General features: G+C 37.7%; 1 protein-coding gene across 3 annotated transcripts in view; it reads left to right on the top strand.

Annotated features, from left to right (window-relative positions):
* The window catches only part of DMD (dystrophin), a 1,714,964-nt gene that overhangs the window by 1,342,597 nt on the left and 356,849 nt on the right, over window positions 1-15,518 (top strand). For all 3 annotated transcript variants that reach the window (XM_061178412.1, XM_061178413.1, XM_061178407.1), the window contains one exon: window positions 15,343-15,463. In XM_061178412.1, the coding sequence (XP_061034395.1) occupies window positions 15,343-15,463 (121 nt within the window). The remainder of the gene's footprint in view (window positions 1-15,342; window positions 15,464-15,518) is intronic.

The following is a 15,518-nucleotide window of genomic DNA, read 5'->3' as shown; positions in this document are numbered from 1 at the left end:
CGTTGATTCGTTTGCAAATATTTTCTCCCATTCTGAGGGTTGTCTTTTCATCTTGTTTATGGTTTCCTTTGCTGTGCAAAAGCTTTTAAGTTTCATTAGGTCCCATTTGTTTATTTTTGTTTTTATTTCCATTTCTCTAGGAGCTGGGTCAAAAAGGAAAGGATCTTGCTTGATTTATGTCAAAGAGTGTTCTTCCTGTTTTCTTCTAAGAGTTTGATAGTGTCTGGCATTTTACATTTAGGTCTTTAATCCTTTTTGAGTTTATTTTTGTGTATGGTGTTAGGGAGTGTTCTAATTTCATTCTTTTACATGTAGCTGTCCAGTTTTCCCAGCACCACTTGTTGAAGAGGCTGTCTAATTGTTTCTTTCCTTTGTTTGTTTTTCATTATATTTTTGTCTCCTCTACTAGACTCCGAGTGAGGAAGGCAGAGATTTGGTCTTGCTGACCTCCAAGACCCTAGTACCTAGCAAAGTGTCTGCCATACGGTGGATACTGATAGGTGTTTTTGAAATGAGAATAAAAGGTACATGAACAACACAAGGGAATAGAAAACCAAGTAAATTACCACCAAACAATAAAAGCTTGATAAAATGGTGCCACTTTTATATGTTCAGCACTTAAAGGAAAGATATCTATGGAGACATAGCAAAACTGGCATCTTGAAGAAAGGTCAAGGGTTTATATTATTCCAGATAAGAGGATATAGGAGATGACAAAAAGGGAAGAGAACATGAGGGAAGACCCCAGAGTCTATAAAAAATTGCCAGGAAAACTGCCAGTTTCTCCTTTAGCCATTCCCCTTCATATAATTCAGACTATTAAGGTAGCTTTTGTGGTAGGGTGTGATATAATAGCTATAATTTTTAAAGTGTTCTAACTTTGAATAAATAGTGAAAACACTCCGGTGTATATGTAGAAGAGCATTCACTGAGAAGGATGGGCATTTTAAATAGAATGCATTATATGATATGGTGAAATGAGACAGAATTTCTACCAAAGGTGTAATTTTATTCTAGTTCCAGAAATCAAAGAAGATGAATCATTGGACAAGTGCACTAGGATTCAGGAGACTGAGATTCTAGCCCTATTCATCTATAAGTCAGATGGTGATTGCTACTTTGTTCTTCAGGTATAAGATGAGGAATTTGGTCTACGTAGTTTTTCCACAGTCCTTCTAGCCACCATTTTGTTATAAATACAGCCTCACTCTCCCTAATTATTGGCTTTGGTTGCCTGCTAACAGCGATAAAATGTTAGCACATATCATTCTCGGTCCTCTTCCTCATGAATCTCATGACCGGTAATATGCTTTGGAGAGATGTGATGCCAGAGTTATGGGTAACATGCACCATATTGAAGAGAATTAATCCCCACTTGGCTAGCGTACTTATTCAGATACCCACTTACTCCCTTTCTTTGACATATCAGGATCTGCAGCCCATTGATAACTCTTTGTTCTATACATTAGTTCCACTGATCCTCTACCTTTATCTCCCTCCAAGTCCAACTTAGGTTCAATCATCAAGCATTTTAATAACTTTTTCAAGACCCCAAAATCCTTTGCTTCTTTATCTTTTTGTTGCTGTAATCTACAAAACCCTAATGATTGGAGGATCTAACTAAAGAGTTTCTCCTATCCAAACAACACGAGCACAGGCTGACATAGTACCTTTTCAGGATGACCAACCTCCAGCCTTCCAACGCTAACACATCACTGGGTCAGTTTACCTTTCTTGACTCTGTCTACTGTAGTCATTGCCACTGTTACAAGAGACCTTTTCTCCTCACTTTTCTGTATCTACTCTTAACACCCTACAGTGCAATCAACATTTCAGTCAGAGTAATCTATGTAAAAATATAAATTAAGTCATTCCTCATCTTACCACTCTTCAGTGGCTTTTCAGTGCCCTTGGGAAAAGACCAAAACTCCTCAGCAAGGACCCCAAAGTCCCATCTGGCTGGTCTGGCCCCCATCTTTTCTTTTCTCACTGCCCTTCCTCTTGCTCTCTTGATGCTAGCTGTACTGCCTTCTTTTGCTTGTTTCCAGTTCTCTGTGTTCCTCTCTGGTGGGGCTTTGAACATGTCGATCCTCTGTCTGAAACCCTTTCTACCCAAACCTCCCCCCTCATAATTTCCTGGCTCATGTCTAATAATCCTTTACATCTTGGCTCAGGCATCAAGCAAGCTTTTCTCTAAGGCCCACATTTGGCCACATCTCCTTTTATATGCCTTCATAACACCGTACTTTTCCTTCTATAATGTAATGTTCTTTGTCATCATGAATATGTGTGACTTTTTGATTAATGTCAACCACCTTCACTAAACCTTGGGCTCCAAGAAGCTTGCTTTTGGGAAGAGGGTTGTCATTTTTATACCTAGCACCTTATAAAGTGTCTAGGACATGATAGACAATGAACAGATAAAGGAACATAGGAATTAAGGAAAGAAGATAAGGAGGCAGGAAGGGAGGAAAACAACCAGTGAACTAATCTTTTGTTCCTTCCTCTCTAGTCTACTGTGATCCAGGGCAGGGAAAGAAAGAATAAAGGGTGATGTTCCTTCCTCACTTGCAGCTTTGTTTCTCTTTACTCCTAAGTAAGCATCTTTTCATAGTGTGTAAAGCTACTTTGATGCCCACTGTTTTTACCTGTGGTCTGGTCCAGTGTTTTCATGAAATTCTCTTTGTATCCTTAAGAAAAAGCCTTGTCACAAACCACTCCCTTCAAAGGACATCATCACTCCTAAGTGCTGATGAGAGAACAATTTTGCACCCTGTTTACTCAGTTTCGTCACATTTTTGCAGTAGCCCCTTTGTAGTTGTAGTGGAGTTGCTGTCTAGTTAGTGATGCTCTCATTGGCTGTGGACAAAAAGAACAAAGGAAAACCTCTGAAATTGGGTCTCTCTATCAGATCTTCTGAATCCAATTAGGAAGAGGTAAAGGAAGCACAGTCATTACAAAACTCTGTCATGATCTAGTCTTGAACAGAGTTTGTATTTGTAGACTTTTGTTTTACTTTACCATGTTTCCAGGGTTATAAACTGTCTTGCTCTTTATGGGTCTCTTGCTCCAAAGACTGTTTATATAAAATATTTGGTATCAAGATGGCTCACTTTTTATTGTACCCTTGCTCCCCATGTATTTGGTGTGTCACTTTTTAAAAATCACCTGCTTACTATCTATTGTAAATGATTACTGTTGTTGCTTTTTATGGGAATACAAATCCCATTAAAATGTCAAAAGTGTAAATACTAATTAAATATTTTTCACTTTTTTTCTATAAGTCAGAATGCTTGTGAAACAGGTCATCTATATTTTCTTAGTATATCATTGCAGATTAATGATAAAGTTTTATAGTAAAATATCATATGTCTTGTACTCTTAAAGCAAAAATATGCAGTCAATCTCAATTACTCTGCTGTAGGTAAAGTTATAAGACAGTCCACACAGGTAGTTGGGGACTGCAGTCTCACTCCCCAAAGCAGTTTTTTACACCCATGGGAGTGGATCTATGTTCCCCAAACCAGCCGGGCACCATAACAACTGCAACTGGAATGGCTCTGAGGACTAATTAATAAAATAATGTTCCATATGTGGTGAAGTGTTCTAAATAATTAAAGCTCAAATGTGCCTTAGCAAATATAAACTGACCAATTTTTATATCTTTTGAATACATTATCCTGGCTTTTACGGTTCCTCATTACTTGCCTCACTAGACTGACTCGTTTTCAATGAAGTGTGTATTATTCTGGTCCAGATATATTTTTAAAACTGACTTCCTTTGTTTTACTTGAGCAGTCACTAAAGTGATATTTATTACTTGTCTACTCCTGTGATTAACTTAGAGAGAGTTTTAAAGGAGCAAATCATAATGGGGAATTTCTAAGGAGAACTGCAATAAACCATGAGTTTATTTAATTCTCTTCATCCCACCCCAAATTTAAATGGAAATTAGGTCTTGATTATAAGAACACTGTAGGTAATGACTTTTTGTTTGCATTTTTACTAATGAAATTGTTTGTCATTCGGTTTTCATCTTTCAATTTGAAACTCTCTGTAATTCCTTCCCTAGAGACCATTAAGGACACCTTCGAAGCTTCCTGAGATTTTCTGGTTAAGATGTAGATGGAAGTAATCAATACATACATTATTAAAACAGTAGACAGAAAGCCATAATTGTGTGGATCCTGTTGGCAAATGAAAAGGCTTGAATAAAGTAGTTTACTTATTCATTTGTCAGGTCATATATTATGCGTGTTCAGTCTCCTCAGAAGTCACCACGAAGTGAGGGAGAGGTTCAGAAATTCAATAAAATTACCCTGAAATCACGTTGTAGATTATACATTTATTTAAGCTAATTCTGTTACCAATGCTGGCCTGCTTCCTTTGGGTACATGTGTGTTAGCTTGATGAGTTCCCTCATCAAGGGAATCCTTCTGTTTCCACAGAAATAGAAAATGTCTTTAGGTGCCATTTGTGAAGGTTAAGATTCAAGTCAGCTCTGTGTTACCAAATAAATGCATTGTTCCCTATCACCTCTGAAAAACAACGACAAAAAAAGGTTGTGATACAGTGATTCATTCCAACATTCATTGACCTAGCCTCTTGGAGTTTCTAAACAAGTTTGGTTCCCTTGCGAAGTTCACTGTTCGTTACCTACCTCTAAGATGTCTGCGTGACTAGGTTGGAGGAAATCGACATCTTTGTGATCGATTCTTCATCACTAATGGAGTAAGCTACTTTCATATAAGTTTGGAATTTTATGCAGTCATATTTAGAAATGCTGAATAGAAAAGATTTTAAATTATTTTTAGAGCTACATTTCTAGCCATTTGAGGAAGTCTTCTGAAAACTAGCTATATCATCAAAACTTGAGAACAGAGTCATCTAGGATTTGCTACTTTTGTTTAATGACTATAATAAGATAAACTATGTATAGTTTACAAATTGACTTCTCTACCACAGTCCTCTTTATAACCATGTCAAAATATTTTTGATATCTTGACAGATACTCTTAAAATAATATTTGTGTAGTATTTTGCCTTTACAAAGCACTTTGACACACATTTGTTTAATTACAGATGAACCCCTGATCTTTTTATCTGTTCTTCCATTTCCCCAAAAAAAATTATTTTAGGAAAAACTGTACCATAACTCGGACTCCTAGAATTCATTGAGTCTTTCAGTAATTATTTATTGAGCGCCTACTCTATGTCAGGGGCTGAGGGTACAGTAGTGAAGAAAACGAGACTCTGCCCCCCACAGACCTTCAAATTTTAATGAGGGAAACACACAGTAAGCCAATACATTAATATATAAAATCACGTCAGGGGAATTCCCTGGTGGTCCAGTGGTTAGGACTCTGTGCTCTCACTGCCACGGCCCTGGGTTCGATCCCTGGTTGGGGAACTAAGATCCCACAAGCTGCGCCGCATGGCCAAAAAAAAAAAAAAAAAGAACTAAAAACAGTAAAATAAAATCATGTCAGGTCAGTTTCTATGAAGAGAAAATGAACAAAATAAGGATAGAGAAAGGCTGAGAGGTAGTGGCCTACCTAAAGAGATTATAGTTGAGCAAAGGGCTGTGTGCGTGAGTGAGCCAAGCAAAGACCTTGAGTGAAGCATATTCTAGGCAGAAGGAGAAGCAAATGCAAAGACCAAGATGTAAGAACAGGTTTGGGGTGTCCAAGGAATAGCAGGATGGGCTAGTGGTAGGTTGTTGAGAGAGGCAAAGACCAGATAATGTGGTCTTTTCTGCCATAGTTTGGAGGTGGATTTTATTCTATGTGTATTGAGACATCACTGGAGAACCACAGACAGGAATGATGTGATCTGATTGATGTGTTTAGAAATGGACTCTGGCTGCTGTGTGAAGAAATGATGATAGGAGGAGCAAAACTGAAAGCAGGGAGAAAGTTAGGAGGGTGTTGAAGTCATTTAGGAAGGAGATAATGATGGCTTGGACTGGAATGGAAATGATAGACATGATGAAAAATTATATGACCCAAGATAAAGTTTGAAGGTAGAGCTGATAGAACTTAAGATAGATGGGGTATGGAATATGAGAGAAAGCAAAGAGTCAGGGATGACTCTGAAGTCTGTGGTTTGAACAAATGGGGAAATGATGATGCCATTTATGGAAACAGGAAAGACCTCAAAATGATCATGGATGAGGGTGTGTATGTGGAGAGAAACAGGAGTTCCGTTTCTGAATTATGTTGATAGACAGAAACAAATGGCGTGATTCAGAAATTATTCACCACTTACACTTGACAATCTCAAATTTTGGCCGAGCCTCTTGAGAATGGATATTAATTAATTTTTCACTGGATTTCCTGATAATCCATTTATCTGCACTATTGGTTCAGAAAGAATTTCCAAAATTTAGGGTTTAGTCTCAACGACCTAATACCTAATTCTCTAAATGACCCTAGGAGCAGATTGAATTTTCACCAGTGATTTTTCAGGGTGAGCTCAGAGTTTAACAACATTATTGTCTGTAGGAAGTGACTTCCCCAGTGGTTGTTAGAAGCAGCTCAACCTTAGGATTAAGAGTCAAACAGCTGTGCACGATGCTGCTTGGGCACTAACTATTCCTCCACAGTATCACAGATCTGCAAGCAGGCTGGACTCTCTGCTAGCCCGTGCCCTTGATCTCAGAGAACACAACTTTTTGTTTGAAAGACTTCCAAAAGATAAATCTCAACAGGAGCTTGTTAAACATATTCCCCCCCTAGACACTCCAAAATGTTTTTTCATTGAGTAAAATTAGATATTTTTAAAAATAATTTCAGGCTTGAAATATGTCCATTTACTTTTTCAAACTTGCTTCAAATTGATTTAATCTCACTTATAAATTAATATTGTTGTTCATGTTGTTGACTATCTGAAACAATGCTTAGATGTACCTGAAACAATGGCTAGATGTGTCTGATACCATAATCCCTTATCTTCACTTTTCTTCAGAAGTAGAGTGAAAATAAGATGAACTTTTTTCATCTTGTCTAAAGATGATGATGTAGTCAAACTCATAGAAGCAGAGAGTAGAGAGGTGGTTGCGAGGGCCTGGGGAGAGGGGGAAATGTGGAGTTGTTCAACAAGTATAAACTTTCAGTTATGCAAAATGAGTAAGTTCGCGAGGTCTACTGTGCAACCCAGTGCCTGTAGGTAACAGTATTGTATCATGCACTTAAAACTTTGTTAAGTGGGCAGATCTCATGTTAAGTGTTCTTAGCGCAATAAAAAAATAAAGATGATTATGACCTTTTCTTTATAGCCCATGTGTCCCATTTTCATACCTCTCTAATACCAACTATGTCGAATGAATATCAAGTGAACCCTTTGTCTTTCTGGGGTTTTTTGTTGCCACTTCTGGCAAACGTCCTTCTTCCTAAAATCCCTATGAATTTGTCTTAGATTCTCAGAGACAAAATTTCTGGTACTCCAGTTAACCACATTTGGATCTTGCCTTTTTCCATGATCTTGGTTTCAAATTAATTGAGCAATGACTGTCCCTAAATCAGCAGTTAGTCATTAAAATATTTCTGACGTGCTTGAGACTCAATAAATATGGTGGCTCTTAAAATGAGGAAGGTCATTATGGCGAGAGAATGATTTCAGCAACGTTCTTATCAGAAGTAAAAACGATATAGGAGGCATACAGATAAGGTAGAAATAATATGGAAACTAGAATGATAATATAGGATGACAAAACTAAAATACCGATCAATTTGTGGAAATGACTGTGTTACCGTCCTTGTCCTATGCACACTCAGTAACCATTTGTTGAGATCACTTTAACCGCCGTTGGATCACTTTATTTTTTTTCTTTCTTTTTAAAAAATTTTTATTGGGGGTATAATTGATTTACAATGTTGTGTTAGTTTCTGCTGTACAGCAAAGTGAATCAGTTATACATATGCGTGTATCCACTCTTTTTTAGATTCTTTTTCCATATAGGTCATTACAGAGTATTGAGTAGAGTTCCCTGTGCCCTGTGCTGTATAGTAGATTCTTATTAGTTATCTATTGTATATATAGTAGTGCGTATGTGTCAGTCCCAATTTTCCAATTTAGAGTCTGTCTGTTCTCTCATCTTCTAGCTAATGCAGGCTAGAGGGAAAGCCCAACCAGCAGTTCAAATAATGGAACTTCCGAAAGTATGGATGTGAACATCTCCTCTAGAGAAGAAATCACTAGGATTAAGAAGGCAGGGTTAATAGGGCCTCCTCTTGAGGAAAATCCACCTAGTGACTCAAAGATTACTGTCAGCTTTGGATCTGGAACATAAGAGTAGACCCAGAAAAAGATCTCTCAGTTTTTCCCAACTGACAGCATTCATTTTTTTTTCTCTCTTAATTCACGAAACCAGGCTTTCACCCTCGAGCACCGACTGCATCTAAATCCAGCTGGCCTCCATATAACACACTCTGGTTTTCTACCTGGGCGTTCTGTTATTTATTCAACAGTATTTATTGATTATCTACTATGTGCCAAGCTGTGGCTATAATTCTTAATATTAGTAACGAAAGACTATCTCAAACTGCCACCATGTAACAGGCCTGTGGCCAATTAATGATCTAAACGTGTTGATTATGGAATTTTAGAACTGGATGGTTCTGTAAAGTTCTGCGAACAAATGTGGAGATAACGTATAGTCATTCCTTCAGATTTCTGGTCCAAATGACACAAATATAGACTTGCCACTTCAGTGGGAATATAGGTAAAATTCAGCTCCGGGGAAACTATACACTGTACATGGTTGAAAGAGATCTGTTTTGAAATGCAGGGGCTTTTACTTACTATAGGACCACTGTCTCTAGGTGAAAGCAACATAGCTTGTCTCTCTGTAATGTCTGTACCTGTGCCCAGACTTCTCTTCCTGCCCCTCTCTTCTCTGAGGTATCTCAAGCAAATCAGTATCTCGCCCTTCATTCCCTCTATACATGGTTCTGAACTACTCTTTATGTATTATTAGGTATTTGTGGTAATATTCACCCTAATTCTTTTTTCCACAAGTAGGACAGACAGAAAAAAAAAAAAGAATAATCAATGACTTGGTTCTTTATCGCTTTCAGGTTTTTTATTTCTGATTTGCTTCATAGCCATTAGGATTTTCCACCTTTGTGGCTTCCAAATTTTTTGTAATTCAAAGAACTTTTATTTTTTTGTTCTTACTCACTTTCAGCCTGGCTAAAAATGAATGATCAGTGACTTGGTTCTTCTCTGTTACTTTCAGGTTTTTTAAGTTTCTCATTTGCTTCATGGTCATTAGGATTTTCCACTTATGTGTCTTCCACATTTTTTGTAATTCAGGAAACTTTAATTTGTTTGCTATTACTCAGTTTCAGCCTGGCTTAAGAATTTCAGGGTTTGGATTCTAAGTGACTAACGAACTGATGGCCTTAGGTAAATCCTAACTTATGTGTACTTTACTTTGCATTGGGAAAACATTAATTGAATAAAAATATGCTATTATACAAACATACCTACTCAGCCAAACTGTTGACTCCTTAAGGACAAAGATTAGGTCCCTACATCTGCACTACCGTATACATAATAGATTCAAAATAAATATTTGTGAATGAATGAATTAATCAGCAAGCAGTCAAGTCACCCAGTTGGTTAGTATTTGTGATGTATAAATACTATCCATCAGACAATTTAACCTTCACAATAAAATGGACTTACCTTGGGATTTGCTGCTACTGTAATTTTGTAGTGCATGATTCAAATAAGTTAATTTTGTGCACCTTAAGAAGCTGAAGGAAAATTATCAGTTTAGCATGCCTAACTTTTTCTCATTTGTGAGATAGAATATTATTTTCTTTTCACAGAGGTACTCTACGTCTTTAGTAGTTGCTTCTAATTCTTCCACATCACTATTTCAGAGCCTTGGGCCTGGCTATCTTAAAAAGGGAAAAAAGAAGGTATGGGGGAAAAGATGGGTTTTAAACAAAATAACTTCATCTGTTCAAAAGATTCAAGAAGTAAATATCATAACATTTGAATATTGACATCTAAATAGGGTAAAGATGCACTCTGTATGTGTATGGGAGAAGGGCTTTATATCTGATAGCTTTTTCACATCAGCACATGAATGAACCAACTTATCTGACTTAAAATATTAATTATAATCTATGAGACAAAAATCAGTATTGTATATGAGTATGTATTTTCCCCAGTGTCATTCAAATAGACTTTTTTTTGAGAAACAAGTCACTTATCAAAGAGTTAAGGCTCTTGACGTTGAATGTTGTCGTTGTTTAAAAATGGCTCCATTTTCCTTACTTTTAAAACGTGGTGAATTGTTGTAACATGCAGTCTATGGTAAGTTGATCAGATATTGAAAAATCTATTTTTCATTATTTTAATGCAACATCTTCATGGGGTTTTTTGTTGTTGTCTTGTTGTTATTATTTTTACTACATAAGCCTCTCTCTTTTAAACTCCATACTACAAGGACCAATGATATCCATTGCCTACAACAGAGTCTGGTACATAGTAGGTGCTCAAAATTTGTTACATGAATAAATGGAAGAGGACCTTTCATATAACCATGTTTAACATGACATTTCTATTTATAGTTTTTTTCTCCCTTTTTTCTGGGGTTTTTACAGTTGTTTTATGTGTGTGTTTAGTCTAAATCTTAAATTCTGAAGATACAGTCACTTAACCCTGTCTTCTATCTACTTTCTTTTCTTAATTTCTGGCAACGATGTGAAAATAATGGTGCTTATGTCTTTGTAACAACAGAACTTCCTTTGTCTTTTCTTTAGATTCATCTTAATCCTCAGTGACTCATATTTAAGAAATGAACTGTGCAGCTGTGGTGGAGCTAAGCCCTTGGCAACAACTCGAGGGGCAAACAAGTGGTCTCTCACAATGGATGGGTGGTCCTTAGCCTTGAATTATTTGCTGTTCGGTTTTAACAATGGAATTGCATCATCAAACACTGTCTTGAACTTTTGCAGTTTGATGGGACCTTTAAGATCCATTTCCTTATTTGACAGACTTTGCTCCAATAATTATCTTCACTCTCCCCCGAGGTCTTTGATATATTCTTCTCTGCTATGGTGACCAACTGTCCTGGTTTGCCTGATGCTGTCCTGGTTTCAGCATTGAAAGTTCCGTGTCCTTAGTACCTGGCAAACAAGGATGGTTGGTTATCCATCTTTCAGTCTGTGTTCCAACCATTCCTATCCTAAAAAGAACGTATCTCTCTTTGCCTTGCGACCCTCTCTGTCCTGTCCTCCGCTTTTCCCTCTCAGAAAAAAAGATACTCTACGAATAGTTGTCACTTGAAATGCCTCCTCCTTCTCCCAGTTACTCTTCAACTAAACCTATTTCCAAGGCTACTGCCCTCCATTGAAATTGCTTTCACCGAGTCTGATGAACACTTCTCAGTGCTGATCTTGCTTTACTTCTGTGTCATGATTGGACACTCTTGGTCACTTTATTCCTCTCAAACTCGCACTCTCTCTTCAGTAGTTTTACATTCCTTATTTCCCCCAGTCTTTACACCTATCCAGTCCTTTTCGGCCTTTCACTGGATCCAGTTCCTCTGTCTGCTCATTACATTTTTATCTGTGTTCTCCAGAATTTTCTTTTCCTCTCACTCCACTGAGCAATCTCATCTACTTATGTAATTTTAATCCTTGCCTGTATGCATAATCGTAGGCACTCAGTGGATATTCGCTTGGTGAGAGAATGACTCCTACATCTCATTTCTTCTCCCTAAACATTGGATTCGAAACTTGTTTCCTGCTGGAAAGAATGTTACGTCTCCGAGCTGAGCGTATCACATCCTCTTACTCTGTTCCCCATACAGACCCCCCTCATAGGAGTCTGGGATTTTAATATTCATCTTTATTAATTTTATGCTGAACGTGCACATGAGGTGTTCTGGATCAGAGACAGATCCCCTTGAATTACTTTACAGTAAATATCATCACTACCTTCCACCCTCTGTTCAAGCCTTACCCCTAAGGAGACATGGTGAGATCTGATGAAAATTTTCTCACGTGAGTGGCTGGGTGGGTGCTCCATAGGAAAGTAACCAGGAAAAAATGATTTTTCTCTGTTTATAAAGGAGAAGTAGGCAATTGTCCTCTTCTCCCCCCTGAAAGGGTCTCCTTGGAAACGTGATGGGCCTGAGTCCCAACTCCAACTTCTGTAGGAGCCAGCTAGCCCCATGCATCTCAGGTTTTACAATCTAGAAATGTCTCCAAGGTCTTGGCTTTATATTTTCGAAATGTAAATACCTACAGAGATAGCTACTCCAGTCTTTCTGACAACTTGGAGCTTAACCTAGGAAACTACTCCGGGCTATAACCATTTGGCCCTCTGGATCAGAGAAATTAACTAGACAAATGACTACAGATCTAATTCCCATAGTATGGGAAGGTGTTCACGAGACTAGAACTTTTTATAGGTGTACTGAGAAATCCAGGAGAGTTTATTTCCCCACATTTAGTTTAATTGCACCCAGCGTTCACTCCTTTACTCAACCTAGAAACTAGGAGTCATCCTTGCTCCTCCCCTTCTCTTCTCCAGCATCTATTCGGTTACCAAATTCCCACATCTCTACTCTCTAAACATTTCCTTACTCTGTCTGTCTCTTTTTTTGCCCTGGTACCATTGCCCTGGTTCAGATCTTCATAATCTTTCACTGAATTCTTGCAATTGCCTCCTGTTTTCTCTGATTCCATTTCTGTCCTTCTCAAATACATACTCTGTATTAATCTCAGAGAAATCTATTTGAAACGCACACATGCCCATGCCACTCCCCTGCTTAAATCCCTTCAAAGGCTCCTGATTACCTATGAGACAACACCTAGACTTCTTAGCAGGGCATATATGGTCATAGGTTGAGGTTCAAATCCTGACTTAAAGGTCTAATATAGTTTAAGATAAGAACAGTACCCTGCTTCATCTCTGGACATGTCTTCTCCTTGTACTTTATCTTCTAGAAACACCGGCCTACTTGAGATAACTGCACGTGCCGCACTGAATTAGCCCTCTGTCTTCGCACCTGCATTTTCGTCTTCTTTCTTCTTCCTCTAACCTGCTTTTCCCTGGCTAACTCATCACGTTCATGCTTTAGAATTCTTCTTGAATACTATCTTCTCCAAGAAGCCTTTCCTAATTTCCTTCCCCATATTATGCAAGCCTATAGCAGTTTGCACATTGTGTTGAAATTACTTACGTGTTCGACTCTTCCACTATTTACTATAAGTTCCTGCACAGGAAGGGCTGTTTTGCATTCAACTTTGTATTTCTGGTCTTTAGTATAACCACTGACACATAGTAGTTCGATAAAGGGAGCCATTATTATTTTTATAATTAGTAATATCAGTATCAGCTTCCTATTGTCAAGTCCAAATGGAGAGACAAAGTAAAATAATAATTTTCTTGAAGCTAGAAAAATTAGATGTTTGAAAAAAATACAGGAATACAAGAAATGTATACACATATACACATACATTCACGTGTGTGTGAGTGCACATGCACGCACACAAACACGGGGATTACAAATGAAATATTAGAGGGAAAATCAGCCTTACACGTAAGCAAAGTAAATAACCCACCTACTCTGTATGATTTCAAGGGTGCAAGAATATCCTACTATACAGAAATTACATCCCTATCCACAGGCTGGATCCTAATATTCCACTTAACGAATTTCATTATTTTGGCTCAAAAACCTTGCCTCTCTCTACTAAACTGTAAATAACTTGGAAGGTGAATCATTTTGCAAAGTATCAGACTCAGGATTCCTTTGAATGGTGAACACCATTAGGATTTTATTTATAAATGTGTCATACATTCCACTTCTAGAGCACTCCTGTAACATGATACATCTGAAGTTTAAAGGAGATACTGCTAAGTTTTCTCCCAGTAACAGAGCACGGTTTAAATTCAATAGGCAACATTACTAAAAATAGGATAGAATTGAAAAAAGATATGAATAATTAAGCCCTAGATCAGGGCAATTACTATTACTGTTGTTTTTACACTGGTCTTTTAGCATTTATGTGGTATTTAATACTTTAATTAACATCTTCCCTTCTGAGATTGCCGAATCTGGGTCAATAACTATCTTCAGTGGTTTCAGAATAATCTGTTAATTTATCCTAGCCTCTCAGGATGTCTCACAACCCTTAGCACTTGGTTATATATGAACTTTATTGTTTTCTTTGTTTCTAGTGTGTTAGTTTTCTCCCTTCTTTTGGTTCAGAAATTTCTTGAAGGCAGGAAGTGTGTGCATTTTGCTTTTCTTTTAATCCCCTGTATCAAAGAAGATTACAGATTAGAGATTAAAATTGATAACTAATTTAGATGACCTCAAAACACCTGTTCTAGGCTCACTCTTTTATAGAAACTTGTTCCCAGTTTCTACCTCAAAACATTTCGCCTGTTTTCAAAGAAGTCACAAGGGAAAATGTAATGGGTATTTTTCAAAAGCGTTGAGTTTTTACTTAGTTTTTTATTAGTTTATTCATTATTAGTTTTTATCAGTTTACTATTAGCACATCATTATGTTCATTGTCAGACATTTCGACAGAATTAACTGGTGATTATGAATTAGATCGGTTGTATACTTCAGTACAACCTAAGTTTTTCCAAGTGGCCCTTTAGGCTTCCCGTTATGGTCCTGATATCTGTTCTTTTGGGTGTGTGTAAGTTTCATTAGCCCTGCTAGGCTGTTTTGTTTTTTTTTTTTTTTTGGTCTTCATTGCTGCGTGCGGGCTTTCTCTAGTTGTGGCGAGCGGGGGCTACTCTTCGTTGCGGTGCGTGGGCTTCTCATTGTGGTAGCTTCTCTTGTTGCGGAGCATGGGCTCTAGTCATGCGGGCTTCAGTAGTTGTGGCACATGGGCTCAGTAGTTGTGGCACACGGGCTTAGTTGCTCCGTGGCATGTGGGATCTTCCCGGACCAGAGCTCGAACCCGTGTCCCCTGCATTGACAGGCAGATTCTTAACCACTGTGCCACCAGGGAAGCCCCCTGCTAGGGTTTTGCAATATATATCTTACAACTTTAGCTCCAGATTTCAAGTTTGGTAGTCAAGTTATATAAATAAATCACTCTTATCTTAATTAAAGGACGTTAACATATCTTGAAAGCTCCCCTATCCTCTCCAGAATAGTTTTACAAACACAGTGTTTTCCTGATTAAAAGAAAGATCTGTCGAGCCTTCTTTATCATTTTATGACTGTCAGTTTATAAATAAAGGAGATAGAAATTGACCTGGGAATTTCATAACCAAGTTCTGAGTACCCAGGATTAATTTTGAGAAGAATGCCACAAGCCACATAAGCATTTCTTTTCATCTCATTTCACAGGCCTTCAGGAGGGAATTGAAAACGAAAGAACCTGTAATCATGAGTACTCTTGAGACTGTACGAATATTTCTGACAGAGCAGCCTTTGGAAGGACTAGAGAAACTCTACCAGGAGCCCAGAGGTAATTGAATGTGGAACTGTAATAACATATTGATAGAAGGATCAGTGGTGACAGA

The sequence above is a fragment of the Eubalaena glacialis genome, chromosome X (assembly GCF_028564815.1).
Source record: "Eubalaena glacialis isolate mEubGla1 chromosome X, mEubGla1.1.hap2.+ XY, whole genome shotgun sequence".
In the NCBI taxonomy this organism is placed as follows: domain Eukaryota; kingdom Metazoa; phylum Chordata; class Mammalia; order Artiodactyla; family Balaenidae; genus Eubalaena; species Eubalaena glacialis.
Note: the sequence above shows the minus strand (reverse complement) of the source record. Positions and strands in the feature narration are given on the sequence as shown.